The 15,346-nt window shown below is 42.8% G+C and overlaps 1 protein-coding gene across 1 annotated transcript in view; it reads right to left on the reverse strand.

Moving 5' to 3' along the window:
• The window catches only part of LOC120046947 (ecto-NOX disulfide-thiol exchanger 2-like), a 225,249-nt gene that overhangs the window by 96,624 nt on the left and 113,279 nt on the right, over nucleotides 1-15,346 (reverse strand). Inside the window, exon 9 of the mRNA XM_038992497.1 lies at nucleotides 144-249. Within this exon, the coding sequence (XP_038848425.1) occupies nucleotides 144-249 (106 nt within the window). The remainder of the gene's footprint in view (nucleotides 1-143; nucleotides 250-15,346) is intronic.

Here is a 15,346-nt window from a genome sequence, read left to right on the forward strand (position 1 = left end):
GTGTGTGTGTGTGTGTGTGTGTGTGTATGTGTATGTGTGTAGTGTGGTATATGTGTTGTGTAGTGTGTGTGTGTGTGTATGTGTGTAGTGTGGTATGTGTGTAGTGTGTGTGTGCATGGTATGTGTGTAGTGTGTGTGTGTACCTGAGTCGTCAGGATCGTGTGTATCCTCCATGTCATCGTCAGACATCTCCATCTCCTCCTCTCGTCTGATCCCCATCAGCTCTTCATTTTGCATGTTTCTGATCTCCTGGAGGGAAACAACAAAACAGGATTATCACTGGATGTTCATACTGAACACAATCCTCCTGGGTAGCCTGGCTGGAGTACGCTTTACACTGTCGCGTACGCACGCACACACCTATGGAAGAAATGCTGATCCTAGACCTGTCCCTAAGGGCAGCTTCTACCCAGAGTGATTCACAGCAGGACTGATATCTCCCTCTGGTGCACTGATGACAGTAGATAGAGAGCAGCAGTCTGCCTCAACACTGATGACAGTAGATAGAGAGCAGCAGTCTGCCTCAACACTGATGACAGTAGATAGAGAGCAGCAGTCTGTCTCTACACTGATGAGACAGTAGATAGAGAGCAGCAGTCTGTCTCTACACTGATGAGACAGTAGATATAGAGCAGCAGTCTGTCTCTACACTGATGAGACAGTAGATAGAGAGCAGCAGTCTGCCTCTACACTGATGAGACAGTAGATAGAGAGCAGCAGTCTGCCTCTACACTGATGAGACAGTAGATAGAGAGCAGCAGTCTGCCTCTACACTGATGAGACAGTAGATATAGAGCAGCAGTCTGTCTCTACACTGATGAGACAGTAGATAGAGAGCAGCAGTCTGCCTCTACACTGATGAGACAGTAGATAGAGAGCAGCAGTCTGCCTCTACACTGATGAGACAGTAGATAGAGAGCAGCAGTCTGCCTCTACACTGATGAGACAGTAGATAGAGAGCAGCAGTCTGCCTCTACACTGATGAGACAGTAGATATAGAGCAGCAGTCTGTCTCTACACTGATGAGACAGTAGATAGAGAGCAGCAGTCTGCCTCTACACTGATGAGACAGTAGATAGAGAGCAGCAGTCTGCCTCTACACTGATGAGACAGTAGATAGAGAGCAGCAGTCTGCCTCAACACTGATGAGACAGTAGATATAGAGCAGCAGTCTGTCTCTACACTGATGAGACAGTAGATAGAGAGCAGCAGTCTGCCTCAACACTGATGAGATAGTAGATAGAGCAGCAGTCTGCCTCTACACTGATGAGACAGTAGATAGAGAGCATCAGTCTGCCTCAACACTGATGAGACAGTAGATATAGAGCAGCAGTCTGTCTCTACACTGATGAGAGTAGATATAGAGCAGCAGTCTGTCTCTACACTGATGAGACAGTAGATATAGAGCAGCAGTCTGCCTCTACACTGATGAGACAGTAGATAGAGAGCAGCAGTCTGCCTCAACACTGATGAGATAGTAGATAGAGCAGCAGTCTGCCTCTACACTGATGAGACAGTAGATAGAGAGCATCAGTCTGCCTCAACACTGATGAGACAGTAGATATAGAGCAGCAGTCTGTCTCTACACTGATGAGACAGTAGATAGAGAGCAGCAGTCTGTCTCTACACTGATGAGACACTAGATAGAGAGCAGCAGTCTGTCTCTACACTGATGAGACAGTAGATAGAGAGCAGCAGTCTGCCTCTACACTGATGAGACAGTAGATATAGAGCAGCAGTCTGTCTCTACACTGATGAGACAGTAGATAGAGAGCAGCAGTCTGTCTCTACACTGATGAGACAGTAGATAGAGCAGCAGTCTGCCTCTACACTGATGAGACAGTAGATAGAGAGCAGCAGTCTGTCTCTACACTGATGAGACAGTAGATATAGAGCAGCAGTCTGCCTCAACACTGATGAGACAGTAGATATAGAGCAGCAGTCTGCCTCTACACTGATGAGACAGTAGATAGAGCAGCAGTCTGTCTCTACACTGATGAGACAGTAGATATAGAGCAGCAGTCTGTCTCTACACTGATGAGACAGTAGATAGAGAGCAGCAGTCTGTCTCTACACTGATGAGACAGTAGATAGAGCAGCAGTCTGTCTCTACACTGATGAGACAGTAGATAGAGAGCAGCAGTCTGCCTCTACACTGATGAGACAGTAGATATAGAGCAGCAGTCTGTCTCTACACTGATGAGACAGTAGATTGAGCAGCAGTCTGCCTCAACACTGATGAGACAGTAGATAGAGCAGCAGTCTGCCTCTACACTGATGAGACAGTAGATAGAGAGCAGCAGTCTGCCTCTACTTACTGACTTCATTGTCCCCATGGGGAAATTTTGTTGCAGTGTCATGTACACGTTTAAAGTGGTATTTAAATACAAAACAAAATTGACAATACAACTTTCATAACAGCTACATACAAAAAAAAACATTTAAAAAAAAACACTAACCTGCTGGCCTTACTGAGTTGATAGGAACATTAGCCCGAGCTATTTAGGAGGGATATCACACCTGGCACAAATTATTGTCTAGTTCTGTTTGTCCTACTGAGGGGTGCCATATACCTGCGCCTAGAGGGGAGTAGTTCAATGTCTGGGTAAAGGGGGTGGCTTGGGTCTAAAATCATTTTGTGAGCCTTGCGGAGCGCCCTGACCTTTAAGATCTCATCCAGGCCTGTCTGTTTGACACCAAGTACCTTGCTTGCTGTGGTGATAATCCTTCTCAGCATAGGTCTCTGGCTGACAGTGGCATTGCCAAACCAACAAACAACACAAAAAGTTAAAATACTCTCAATGAAAGATTTGCTCTCTATCTACTGATGAGACAGTAGATAGAGAGCAGCAGTCTGTCTCTACACTGATGAGACAGTAGATAGAGAGCAGCAGTCTGCCTCTACACTGATGAGACAGTAGATAGACAGCAGCAGTCTGCCTCTACACTGATGAGACAGTAGATATAGAGCAGCAGTCTGCCTCTACACTGATGAGACAGTAGATAGAGAGCAGCAGTCTGCCTCTACACTGATGAGACAGTAGATAGAGAGCAGCAGTCTGTCTCTACACTGATGAGACAGTAGATAGAGAGCAGCAGTCTGTCTCTACACTGATGACAGTAGATAGAGAGCAGCAGTCTGCCTCAACACTGATGACAGTAGATAGAGAGCAGCAGTCTGTCTCTACACTGATGAGACAGTAGATAGAGAGCAGCAGTCTGCCTCTACACTGATGAGACAGTAGATAGAGAGCAGCAGTCTGCCTCTACACTGATGACAGTAGATAGAGAGCAGCAGTCTGTCTCTACACTGATGAGACAGTAGATAGAGCAGCAGTCTGTCTCTACACTGATGAGACAGTAGATAGAGAGCAGCAGTCTGCCTCTACACTGATGAGACAGTAGATAGAGCAGTAGTCTGCCTCTACACTGTCCTGTACTAACCTTAACTGAACTGTCTGTCTGTCTGTCTGTCTGTCTGTCTGTCTGTCTGTCTGTCTGTCTGTCTGTCTGTCTGTCTGTCTGTCTGTCTGTCTGTCTGTCTGTCTGTCTGTCTGTGTCTCTGTCTCTGTCTCTGTCTCTGTCTCTGTCTCTGTCTGTCTGTCATCCAGATTAGCACTTTGGGGCAGTCAAGGTGGAGCTGTTACACAATCATCATTTCCTAACAAATTCTGTCACACCTAGATGTTCCCTAGAGAGGTCTGAGACATGAGCATAACTGCTGTGAGCCCAAAACCATTATAATGAAATTGACCACTGTGCTTCTAGCAGCCCATGTGTATGTGTGTTTGTGTCAGACCTGAGTTCTAATACATGTGTATTTGATTCTGTGTTATTTAAATACTTATTTTCTGTGTTTTTTAGTATTTTCAAATAATGTGGCCCCAATCAACTACTTCTATTTAAAGTATTTTCAAATAATTTCCTATAAATAGCCTACTATTTGAAAGTATTTGTATGGTTGAATAAATGGATGGATAAATGGGAGAATGACTGGTTTGTAAATAAGCAGATAGTTATAAATTGATGGATGGATAGATAGATGGATGTTTGAACAGGTTAATGGATATATGGATTTGTGGATTTGTGGTAAAATACAGGTGTTGTGATTGTGACAGACAGTGAAGCTCCTGCAGTCTCTCAGGTCTACTGTTCTGTTCGATACACATACACGCGCGCACACACACACATACACACACTGCAGCATCGAAAGACATTGACCTTCACAGCCACTATAAATAAACTCCCTGTCAATAAGAGAGCGGTATTATTCCTCTAAAGAATATATTAAAGTCTGAGTCACAGATTGGTCCTGGTGACCACAGAGATGATGTCCAGTAGAACAATAGAAGATTCGTCCTGGTTTCCACAGAGATAATGTCCAGTAGACCAATAGATGATTCGTCCTGGTGACCACAGAGATAATGTCCAGTAGAACAATAGAAAATTGGTCATGGTGACCACAGAGATAATGTCCAGTAGAACAATAGAAAATTGGTCCTGGTGACCACAGAGATAATGTTCAGTAGAACAATAGAAAATTGGTCCTGGTGACCACAGAGATAATGTCCAGTAGAACACTAGAAGATTGGCCCTGGTGACCACAGAGATAATGTCCAGTAGAACAATAGAAAATTGGTCCTGGTGACCACAGAGATGATGTCCAGGAGAACATAGAAGATTGGTCCTGGTGACCACAGAGATGATGTCCAGGAGAACATAGAAGATTGGCCCTGGTGACCACAGAGATGATGTCCAGGAGAACATAGAAGATTGGCCCTGGTGACCACAGAGATAATGTCCAGTAGAACAATAGAATATTGGTCCTGGTGTTCACAGTGTTTATGTCCAGTAGAACACTAGAAGATTGGCCCTGGTGACCACAGAGATGATGTCCAGGAGAACATAGAAGATTGGCCCTGGTGACCACAGAGATGCGGTCCAGTAGAACAATAGAATATTGGCCCTGGTGACAACAGAGATGATGTCCATTGACAGTAGGATATGACATGGTTAACCTGTGTCATGAACCCATTTTACAACACAAGGTGATGCATTTGTGTTAAGAGCTCAGTTCCAGGTATCATCATTAGCATGTTGATTATTCTGTCGGGAAAAGTGTTGCTGGATCACAATAACTGAATATTCACAGTATTGTTAATATGCATCAACACACTCAGAGGTACTTCCAGTTCAGTATGAGTTGTTAATTCTTCAGAGGTATATTCCTGGTGTCATTAGCATGTTAATATATCTGCAGGGGATTGTACTGTACTGTTCTGAATATTCAAACGGTTCAGAGTTTCACGTTTCAACTCCATGCGCTGAAAAATAAAAGGCCATGACATGTTTGTGTGTGTTTGTGTGTGTGTACATTATCCTAACTGTGAATTTAAAGTCACAGTCAAGAACAATATGTGCTGTTCAGTTTGTTACAGTACTCAAAACTTGTTTACATCCATTACAACTCTCTTCCATTGGCAGTTGTGTTGTGACTCCGTTGCTATTCATAACTGTTAACCACCTGTCCATGACATTTTACCACAGAGAACACTTAGCGCATTTAAATTGAATCTGACCTGTCAGTCTGCTTTGGTAAGGAGTGATTTAACACATACCTCACAAAAAAAACTACCAAGAAATAAATGTATATTTTCCCCCAAATTTGACATTCTTTTCACACATTTATTTTTGACCCCTTCCAGCTATATCTGGTCTCCCAACCAGGGACTGAACAAGACCAACCCTGCTTAGCTTCAAAGGGAAACCAGCAGTTGAATGCAGAGTGCTATATTGCTGGAATTAATGTGCTGGCTGGAATGAATTTCCCGACTGGAAAAAAAGGCAGAGGAAGCAAAGGCCAGGGTAACATAACCAATAGGAGAAAGTGCAGGAAGGAGGGAGGTGTTTTATTCAATTGCATATTTAATAACATTCTCTTCACTGAAAGCAATTAATTTGCTTTCAAATGTAAACATTATTTCCAAGCAATGTTTTGTTTTGCGATCAATACTTTGAGGTTTGTGTTTTGCTTTCAATATCATAATTTTTGTTTGCAATTCTAAGAATGTTCTTCCCGACTTCAGAAGTTTTGCTTGATATTAATGGCATAAAAGTAACTCACTCACTAGAGGTTTGCACCATATAATAACACTATTACTAGGGCTGTTGCGATGACCATATTATTGCCACACCTGCGGTCACCAGTCAAATTCCATGTGACCGTTTAGTCATGGTAATTAGGCTACTCCAAGCTCTGATGCTGCTGATGGTTATTGCCTACTAGACTCGCTAACTGCCTACTACTCAGCACTCTATTGTTCCTCTAATCACTCTGCAGTTGGAACTGACATCAATGCAAATGTGTTCAAAAATCGAATCAAACACTTCATTAGAGCCCGTGAGCTTATGTTGCGCATCATTTCTATAGGATATAAAAATGCGCAAGAAAACAGAGTGATGGCCTCTACTAAAAAGAGGAGGATCCCATCAGGTTTCAATAGGCAAGGCTTACTATATTTATTTCTCAACTTTCCTAATATTATGCACATCAACCACGGGAAAGCGTCCACCATTCGCAATTTAAGTGCATAGTATTTTCACCGGCTGCCCCTGTTTCGAGACAGGTGCATGGTACCGGTCCATTCTAAATCAAAACAAATTTCACATATATATTATTTAGTATATCTAAAGACAAGATTAAATCAAGAATATTCTGATGGGTGACAATATTAGCCTATCACTTGTGAATTATATATTATCATGATGGGAATGATGCCCAGCATAAGAAACTGCTGTCTTTTTCTAATCATAGTCGCACACCTCATATAGCCTAGACCATAGGCTTATATGTTTTGATAAGGTTTGTATCATAACTAAAGTGGCCAAATAACTCCTTAAAATGAAGCACATTAATCCACTTTACAAGGGGTTTAGAGCCTAACTGGCATTCATAAGCGGCGCGTGAGTTTCAAGTTTGGATAAGATCATTTTCACCATAAAAATTAACCTTTATAATAAAAGCATTACATGCATAATCACATTTGTAGTCACTTTTTATAATGGTGTTATCCCACTAATAGCTTACAGTCTACTGCCATGTGTGGATTGCTGCGCTTATAATGTTAAGAAATAGCCTAATAGTTTATCAACATTTTAAGCTAAATGTTCTGATCTGTTGCGTCAGCCACATTGCGCAAAAATTTTTTTTTGATGCTAGTGGTTCTATTAATTTGGGATCTATTGCATCCCACAACTATCCTAGATTATGTTTGGAATATGTATTTCTCGCACAGAATAGAATAGGTAGACTTTTGTACTATGGGGAACAGTAGATTGACATAGGCTAGTGCTTTTGCTGTTCATTACACCTACTCATCTTGTTGGCTGATGAAAAGTAAATGTGGACAGTTCTTCAAATACCTTCAATATGCACCTCGGAATTGGATAAGGACGTGTGGAGCTGCATCCCCAATGTGTCTGTCTTCACTTGAAGCCTGTGAGAAAGACGCGATCACGTGATGTGAGAAGGCCACAAAGGCCACCAAAGGCAAGGATTTGTTTAGGGTGCATTACGGCCACAAAGGGGATGCTGCCGTGAAATTCGAGGCATTATCAAGTGCTTGTCAAATTGTGAATGAGAGACTAATGAAGTGTGTACAGCCTGCACAAAAAAAAACGGAGCTCATGCCTTTCAAGCAACTTTTAAAAAATCATTAGAGTCACATCACTCAGCCTGACAATGTCTAAAAAATCCAAACATATAGCCCAATGTTTGCAGCACACCTACATTTACATTAATAACTCTAAAGTAAGCATATAGGAGTACCTATTTCTTTGTTAACTTCTTTGGGGTACCCCCCCAACTTCTCAATTTCCGCCTAAAGACATACCCTAATCTAGCTGCCTTTAGCTCAGGCCCAGAAGCAAGGATATGCATATTCTTGGTATCATTTGAAAGGAAACACTCTGAATTTTGTGGAAATGTGAATTGAATGTAGGAGAATATAACACAATAGATCTGGTAGAAGAAAATACAAGGAAATAAACATACGTTTTCTGTTTTTTATTGTTGCTGCATCATCTTTCAAATGACCAAGAACAGAAAACATACAGATAGGATGCTGTGGATGATTTGAATGAAGAACATAAGATGGCAACAATAGCTGAGCAAGGTTTTAGACAGATAACTTCAAAAATGAGCGAGCTACATGACATTGAGCATGAAGTCACCCAGGTGTCCCACACAAATGTACCCAGGTGGCCGAATTGGTACAGTGATACATTTTGAAGGAAATAACTATATACAAAATACATAAATGCTATTCTAACACACCCCCAAAAAATAAATATATATATATACAGTGGGGAGAACAAGTATTTGATACACTGCCGATTTTGCAGGTTTTCCTACTTACAAAGCATGTAGAGGTCTGTAATTTTTATCATAGGTACACTTCAACTGTGAGAGACGGAATCTAAAACAAAAATCCAGAAAATCACATGGTATGATTTTTAAGTAATTAATTTGCAATTTGCTCCCCACTGTATATGAAAAAAAATATTTAAAAAATAAATAATAATAAACAAACAAATAACAAGGATAACTATGTACACATTTTCTATTTACAATATTGTATATTTTACAAATAAATAAATAGATAAATATTGTGAAGACCCTCAGCCCTCAGTCCTGGTGCCACGGCCCATAGCAGTCTCTTTCTGCTGTAAAGCAGAGGCTTACTGAACAGGTGGTGCAGGTGATGGAGCATTTCCTGTGACAAAGGGCACAACGTCGCCTCCCCACTGTGCCTTTTTTGCCCTGAGGCAGAGATGAATCTGGGCAGGTGAACACCACTGGTTGACGGAGCAGAAGGTGCTGCAGTGGACTTGCTGTAGCTAGCAAGCTCCTGGATGAGCAGCTCCCTGAAGGCTAGCTGTGAGATGGGGGGCTGTCTCTATCAATTTCCTCTATAATTTGGGTTAAATCTGTATACCTAGACTTTGTTTGAGCTTTTCCTGATTTATTCGCCATAATTTAAATATATAAACTTGTTGAAAATGCTATTGAATATGTACTGCTATGCGTAACACTCGTGGCTCCGTCAAGTAGGATTTGCAATGGCGAATGAACCTCTTTTACGCCAGAGTTTACGACAAAGGCTGGTCTTCAAACGTATAACCATTACATATTGCCGTTTACCTCAGCTCATTGGCTATCTTCCAAGCTAGATTTCAAGATGATCAGTGGTCATTGGGCCAAAATACAATCAACGATAGACCGGTCCTACCATTGGTGCGCAATGAGGTCATTGATTGGTGTCTTCAAATCGGTTTGTTTCGGTCAATACATCCCGGGAAAAGAGCCATCATGTATGGTTGTGTTAGTAACAACCAGAGGATTGCAATGAAACCAACCATGACTGGATAAACGTTTGTTTAGTGTGTGTAATTACCACGAACGCTTCGTCCAAAGTTGAATGAGACGGAAATCACGACGCAACCGGTTTACAAATGTTTCGTGTTAGGTTATAAAAATTGATTTTATCAAACAAAACGAACATTCACTGTGTAGTGAGGACACTTGGCATTGCCTCCAGAGGAAGATCTCCAATGGTAAGCGATTTATTTTATTGTTATTTCTGACTTTCGTGACGCTAATGCTTGGTTGGAAAATGCTAGTAATACTTGTGTGTGTGGGGCGCCGTCCTCAGAAAATCGCATGTTTGCTTTTGCAGTAAACCTTTTTGAAATCTGACACAGCGGCTGGATTAATAAGACGTTCATCTTTTAAATCATGTAAGATACATGTATTTACAAGAATGTTTAATACAACGAATGGTCTATTTAAAATGTTAGCTCTCTGCAGTTTCACCGGATGTTGGCCTGGTGGGACGTTAGCGTCTCACCTACCCTAGAGAAGTTAACCGCTCAACACAGAATAGCTGCATGTGCGGGCACTCCCTCAAATCATTTGGAGAAAATATTCATATTTTATTCAGCTTTGTTCAATTGTATTCTTCATACTATAAAATAATGCCACGGAATTCGAAGCAAATTTTGTCTGCTAAATGAACTAGTGTACTTAATCAACAGCCATTTGACATAGGCAGATCAGGATCTAACATAGCAACAACTCAGAGTATGCTATTCTGTTCTTCTGAAATAGACTACTTATTTAGACCTATCTAAAATAAATAATGGATTTATTGTGATGGTGTAGGCTATATTACATGGATTTATTAGAGTTTTTAAAATGTAGATGTCCCAAAGGTCTGCATCAGTGGCTTGTGGAAGCCAGGAGATGATAAATGTGTTTATGTTAATTAACGGTCAATTACCGTGAGACTGACAGTTATTTGCTTGACAATCGCCCTTTTATTACACTGTTAAATGTGGTTAACCTGTTTGGGCTGCAGGGGCAGTATTGAGTAGCCAGATAAAAGGTGCCCATTTCAAACGGCCTCATACTCAATTCTTGCTCGTACAATATGCATATTATTATTACTATTGGATAGAAAACACTCTCTAGTTTCTAAAACCGTTTGAATTATATCTGTGAGTAAAACAGAACTCATTTGGCACAAACTTCCTGACCAGGAAGTGGAAAGTCTGAAATCGAGGCTCTGTTCTAGGTCCTGCCTATAAATGGGCATGATACGTATTAGTATACATGCACGTCATACACCTTCCCCTGGATGTCAAGAGGCAGTGAGAGAAGAAATGGAGTGTTTATCTTGGTCTGAAGTGGAATAAATCCTCTTGGAATGACGTGTCACCCATTTCCTGTTTTCAGGAAGGCGCGAGAAGGAACCGGGGATTGCCTTATGAAAAGCTGTCGTTATAGGCGACTACTATCTCCGGCTTTGATTTTATTTGATACATGTGACCATATCATCGTAAAGTATGTTTTTTCAATATAGTTGAATCAGATTATTGAAATTTTTTCGGGAGTTTTGCCGTGTTCCGTTCTCTTCCGTTTGTTGACATGGAGAGATTCGTGCCACTTGGCTAGTGTGCTTGCTAAATCGAGAGGGAAAAAGGCCGTTCTAAATCCAAACAACGATTGTTCCCGACAAAGGACCCCTTATCCAACATTCTGATGAAAGATCAGCAAAAGTAGGAAACATTTTATGATGCTATTTCATATATCTGTCGTACATGTGAACTAGTCGTTGGCGCCCAGCTTTTGGGTACTCTCTAGCAATACCGAAGCTGTATGTCGTAATGAAGTTATTTTTAGAATTCTAACACGGCGATTGCATTAAGAACTAGTGTATCTATCATTTCCTATACAACATGTATTTTTTAGTTATGTTTATGAATAGCTATTTGGTCAGAATATGTGTGTCAGAAAAAGTGTCAGAAAAAAATCCGGACGTTGTGGGAAAAATATGCTACCTTAGCACAATGTATAACCACTGATTTCAGCTCTAAATATGCACATTTTCGAACAAAACATAAGTGTATGTATAACCTGATGTTATAGGACTGTCATCTGATGAAGCATATCAAGGTTAGTCAAAAATTATATATCCTTTGCTGGTTTGTTACGATCGCTAACTTTTGCTACTGGGAAATGGCTTGTGTTTCTGGCTATTGTGGTAAGCTAATATAACGCTATATTGTGTTTTCGCTGTAAAACACTTAATAAATCGGAAATATTGGCTGGAATCACAAGATGCCTGTCTTTCATTTGCTGTACACTATGTATTTTTCAGAAATGTTTTATGATGAGTAATTAGTTATTTGACGTTGGTGTCTGTAATTATTCTGTCTGCTTTCGGTGCAATTTCTGATTGTAGCTGCAATGTAAACTATGATTTATTCCTGAAATATGCACATTTTTCGAACAAAACATAGATTTATTGAATAACATGTTATAAGACTGTCATCTGATGAAGTTGTTTGTTGGTTAGTTTGGTTGGTTCTTGGTTAGTTAGGTTGGCTTTGTGCATGCTACCTGTGCTGTGAAAAATGTCTGTCCTTTTTTGTATTTGGTGGTGAGCTAACATAAATATACGTGCTGTTTTCGCTGTAAAACATTTTAAAAATCGGACATGTTGGCTGGATTCACAAGATGTGTACCTTTCATTTGCTGTATTGGACTTGTTAATGTGTGAAAGTTAAATATTTCTAAAAAATATATTTTGAATTTCGCGCCCTGCACTTGAAGTTGCTGTTGTCATATTGATCCCGACTTAGGGCTTGCAGCCAGAAGAAGTTAAAGCAGCAATCCGTAATTGAAATATTAAGTGTCCTCCCGCGCCCTTTTCGGTAAAAAGTTGAGGTATTGTAACGATGTTCGTCTGAGGAAGAAGGAGAGGATCAAAGTGCAGCGTGGTACGTGTTCATGATTTTTAATAACACTGAACACTAGAACAAAAAATAACAAAGCGGAACAAACGAAACAGTCCTGTCTGGTACAGACACAGAGACAGAAAACAACTATAACTAAAGTCAGGGCGTGACAGTACCCCCCCCCCCCCCCCAAAGGTGCGGACTCCGGCCGCAAAACCTAAAGATATAGGGGGGGGGGGGGGTCTGGGTGGGCATCTATCCGCGGTGGCGGCTCTGGCACAGGACGTGGACCCCGCTCCACCTTAGTCTTGGCCCACTTCGGTGGCGCCTCGGGGACCCTCGCCGCTGACCCCGGACTGGGGACCCTTGCAGCGGGCCCCGAACAGGAGGGCGACTCTGGCAGCTCCGGACAGGAGGGCGACTCTGGCAGCTCCGGACAGGACGGCGACTCTGGCAGCTCCGGACAGGAGGGCGACTCTGGCAGCTCCGGACAGGAGGGCGACTCTGGCAGCTCCGGGCGACTCTGTCAGCTCCGGGCTGGAGGGAGACTCTTGCAGCTCCGGGCTGGAGGGAGACTCTGGCAGCTCCGGACAAGAGGGAGACTCTGGCAGCTCCGGACAAGAGGGAGACTCTGGCAGCTCCGGACAAGAGGGAGACTCTGGCAGCTCCGGACAGGAGGGAGACTCTGGCAGCTCCGGACAGGAGGGAGACTCTGGCAGCTCCGGACAGGAGGGAGACTCTGGCAGCTCCGGACAGGAGGGAGACTCTGGCAGCTCCGGACAGGAGGGAGACTCTGGCAGCTCCGGACAGGAGGGAGACTCTGGACGCTTCCTGCCATGTCTCACCCCTGGAGGATTCTTGCCATGGATCATCACTGAAGGCTTCTTGCCATGGATCATCTCTGGAGGCTTCGTGCCATGAATCATCACTGGAGGCTTCGTGCCATGGATCACCACTGGAGGCTTCTTGCCATGGATCATCACTGGAGGCTTCGTGCCATGGATCATCACTGGAGGCTTCGTGCCATGGATCATCACTGGAGGTTTCTTACCATGGATCATTACTGGAGGCTTCTTGCCATGGATCATCACTGGAGGCTTCTTGCCATGGATCATTACTGGAGGCTTCTTGCCATGGATCATCACTGGAAGCTTCGTGCCATAGATCATCACTGGAGGCTTCGTGCCATGGATCATCACTGGAGTGGAGAGACACACAGGAGGCCTAGCTCTGGGAGCAGGCACAGGACTCACCAGACTGGGGAGACATGCAGGAGGGTTAGGGCTTAGCACAGGCACAGGACTCACCAGGCTGGGGAGACATGCAGGAGGCCCCTTCCTTAGCCGAGGCACCGGATACACTGGGCCGTGGAGGCGCACTGGCGGTCTCGAGCGCAGAGCTAGCACAACTCGTCCTGGCTGGATACCCCCTGTAGCCCGGCAAGTGCGGGGAGCTGGAACAGGCCGCACTGGGCTGTGCTGGCAAACCGGGAACACCGTGCGTAGGGCTGGCGCAGGATAACCCGGGCCGAGGAGACGCAATGGAGGCCAGATGCGCTGAGCCGGCACCATCCTTCCTGGCTCGATGCCCACTCTAGCCCGGGCCGATGCGAGGAGCTGCGATGTAGCGCACCGGGCTATGAGTGCGCACTGGGGACACCTTGCGCCTCATCGCATAACACGGTGCCTGCCCGGTCACCGGAACAAACGAAACAGTCCTGTCTGGTACAGACACAGAGACAGCAAACAACTATAACTAAAGTCAAGGCGTGACAGGTATGGTGCTGGAGAGATATGTAACCACTCTCAAATCCATAGACTACACTATGGATGCAAGGACTGACCATCCATGACATCAAAATTATAGTTTTTAGGCTATACAGTGTTTGTTTACAATTACTTAGTTTACAAACAAACTGCAAATTTGATTTTCACATGTGGATTTTTACATGTGTTTGTTTTTCACATGTGATCTTGCAATGTAAGCTCAACATGTGAAAACAGCTATTTTACATATTTTTGTATTTTTACCTCGCACCTACCTTTACAGCAGAAGAATCTTTAGAGAGAGATGATCTGCTGTCAAACATACACCTTACACACCTCTGAGTCAGTCCACCGTAATACACAAACACACACACGCACACACAGTATACATTTACTGTAACACATGACCTGAACAGGAAATATATTAACATTTTCCTCACAGAACACATACAGTGCCTTCAGAAAGTATTCACACTTTTTCCACATTTACAGCCTGAATTGAAAATTGATCATATTGAGATTTTGTGTCACTGGCCTACACACAATACCCTATAAAGTCAAAAGTGGAATAATTTTTGTAGACATTTTTAAGAAATGTATTTTAAAAATGAAAAGAGGAAATGTCTTGTGTCATTTAAGTATTTTTGGCAAGCCTAAATAAGTTCAGGAGTAAAAATGTGCTTAACAAGTAACATAATAAGTTGTATGGACTCACTCTGTGTGCAATACGTGTTAAGCATGATTTTTGAACGACTACCTCATCTCTGTACCCCACACATACAATTATCTGTAATGTCCCTCAGCTGAGCAGTGAATTTAAAACACATATTTTTTCCAATGCAAAGCGTTACATTTGGGGCAAATCCAACACATCACATTTTCAAGCATGGTGGTGGCTGCATCAGGTTATTTGTATACTTGTCAAGGACTACATTTAACATTTACATTTAAGTCATTTAGCAGACGCTCTTATCCAGAGCGACTTACAAATTGGAAAGTTCATACATATTCATCCTGGTCCCCCCGTGGGAATTGAACCCTGGTCCCCCCGTGGGAATTGAACCCACAACCCTGGCGTTGCAAGCGCCATGCTCTACCAACTGAGCCACACGGGACTAGGGAGTAAAAAAAAAAAGCTACAGAATAGAGCTAAGCACAGGCCAAATCCTAGAGGAAAACCTGGTTCAGTCTGCTTTCCAACAGACATTGGGAGAGAAATTCACTTTCAGCAGGACAATAACCTAAAACACAAGGCCAAATATACACTGGAGTTGCTTACC

This window comes from Salvelinus namaycush, chromosome 5, assembly GCF_016432855.1.
Source record: "Salvelinus namaycush isolate Seneca chromosome 5, SaNama_1.0, whole genome shotgun sequence".
Taxonomy (NCBI): domain Eukaryota; kingdom Metazoa; phylum Chordata; class Actinopteri; order Salmoniformes; family Salmonidae; genus Salvelinus; species Salvelinus namaycush.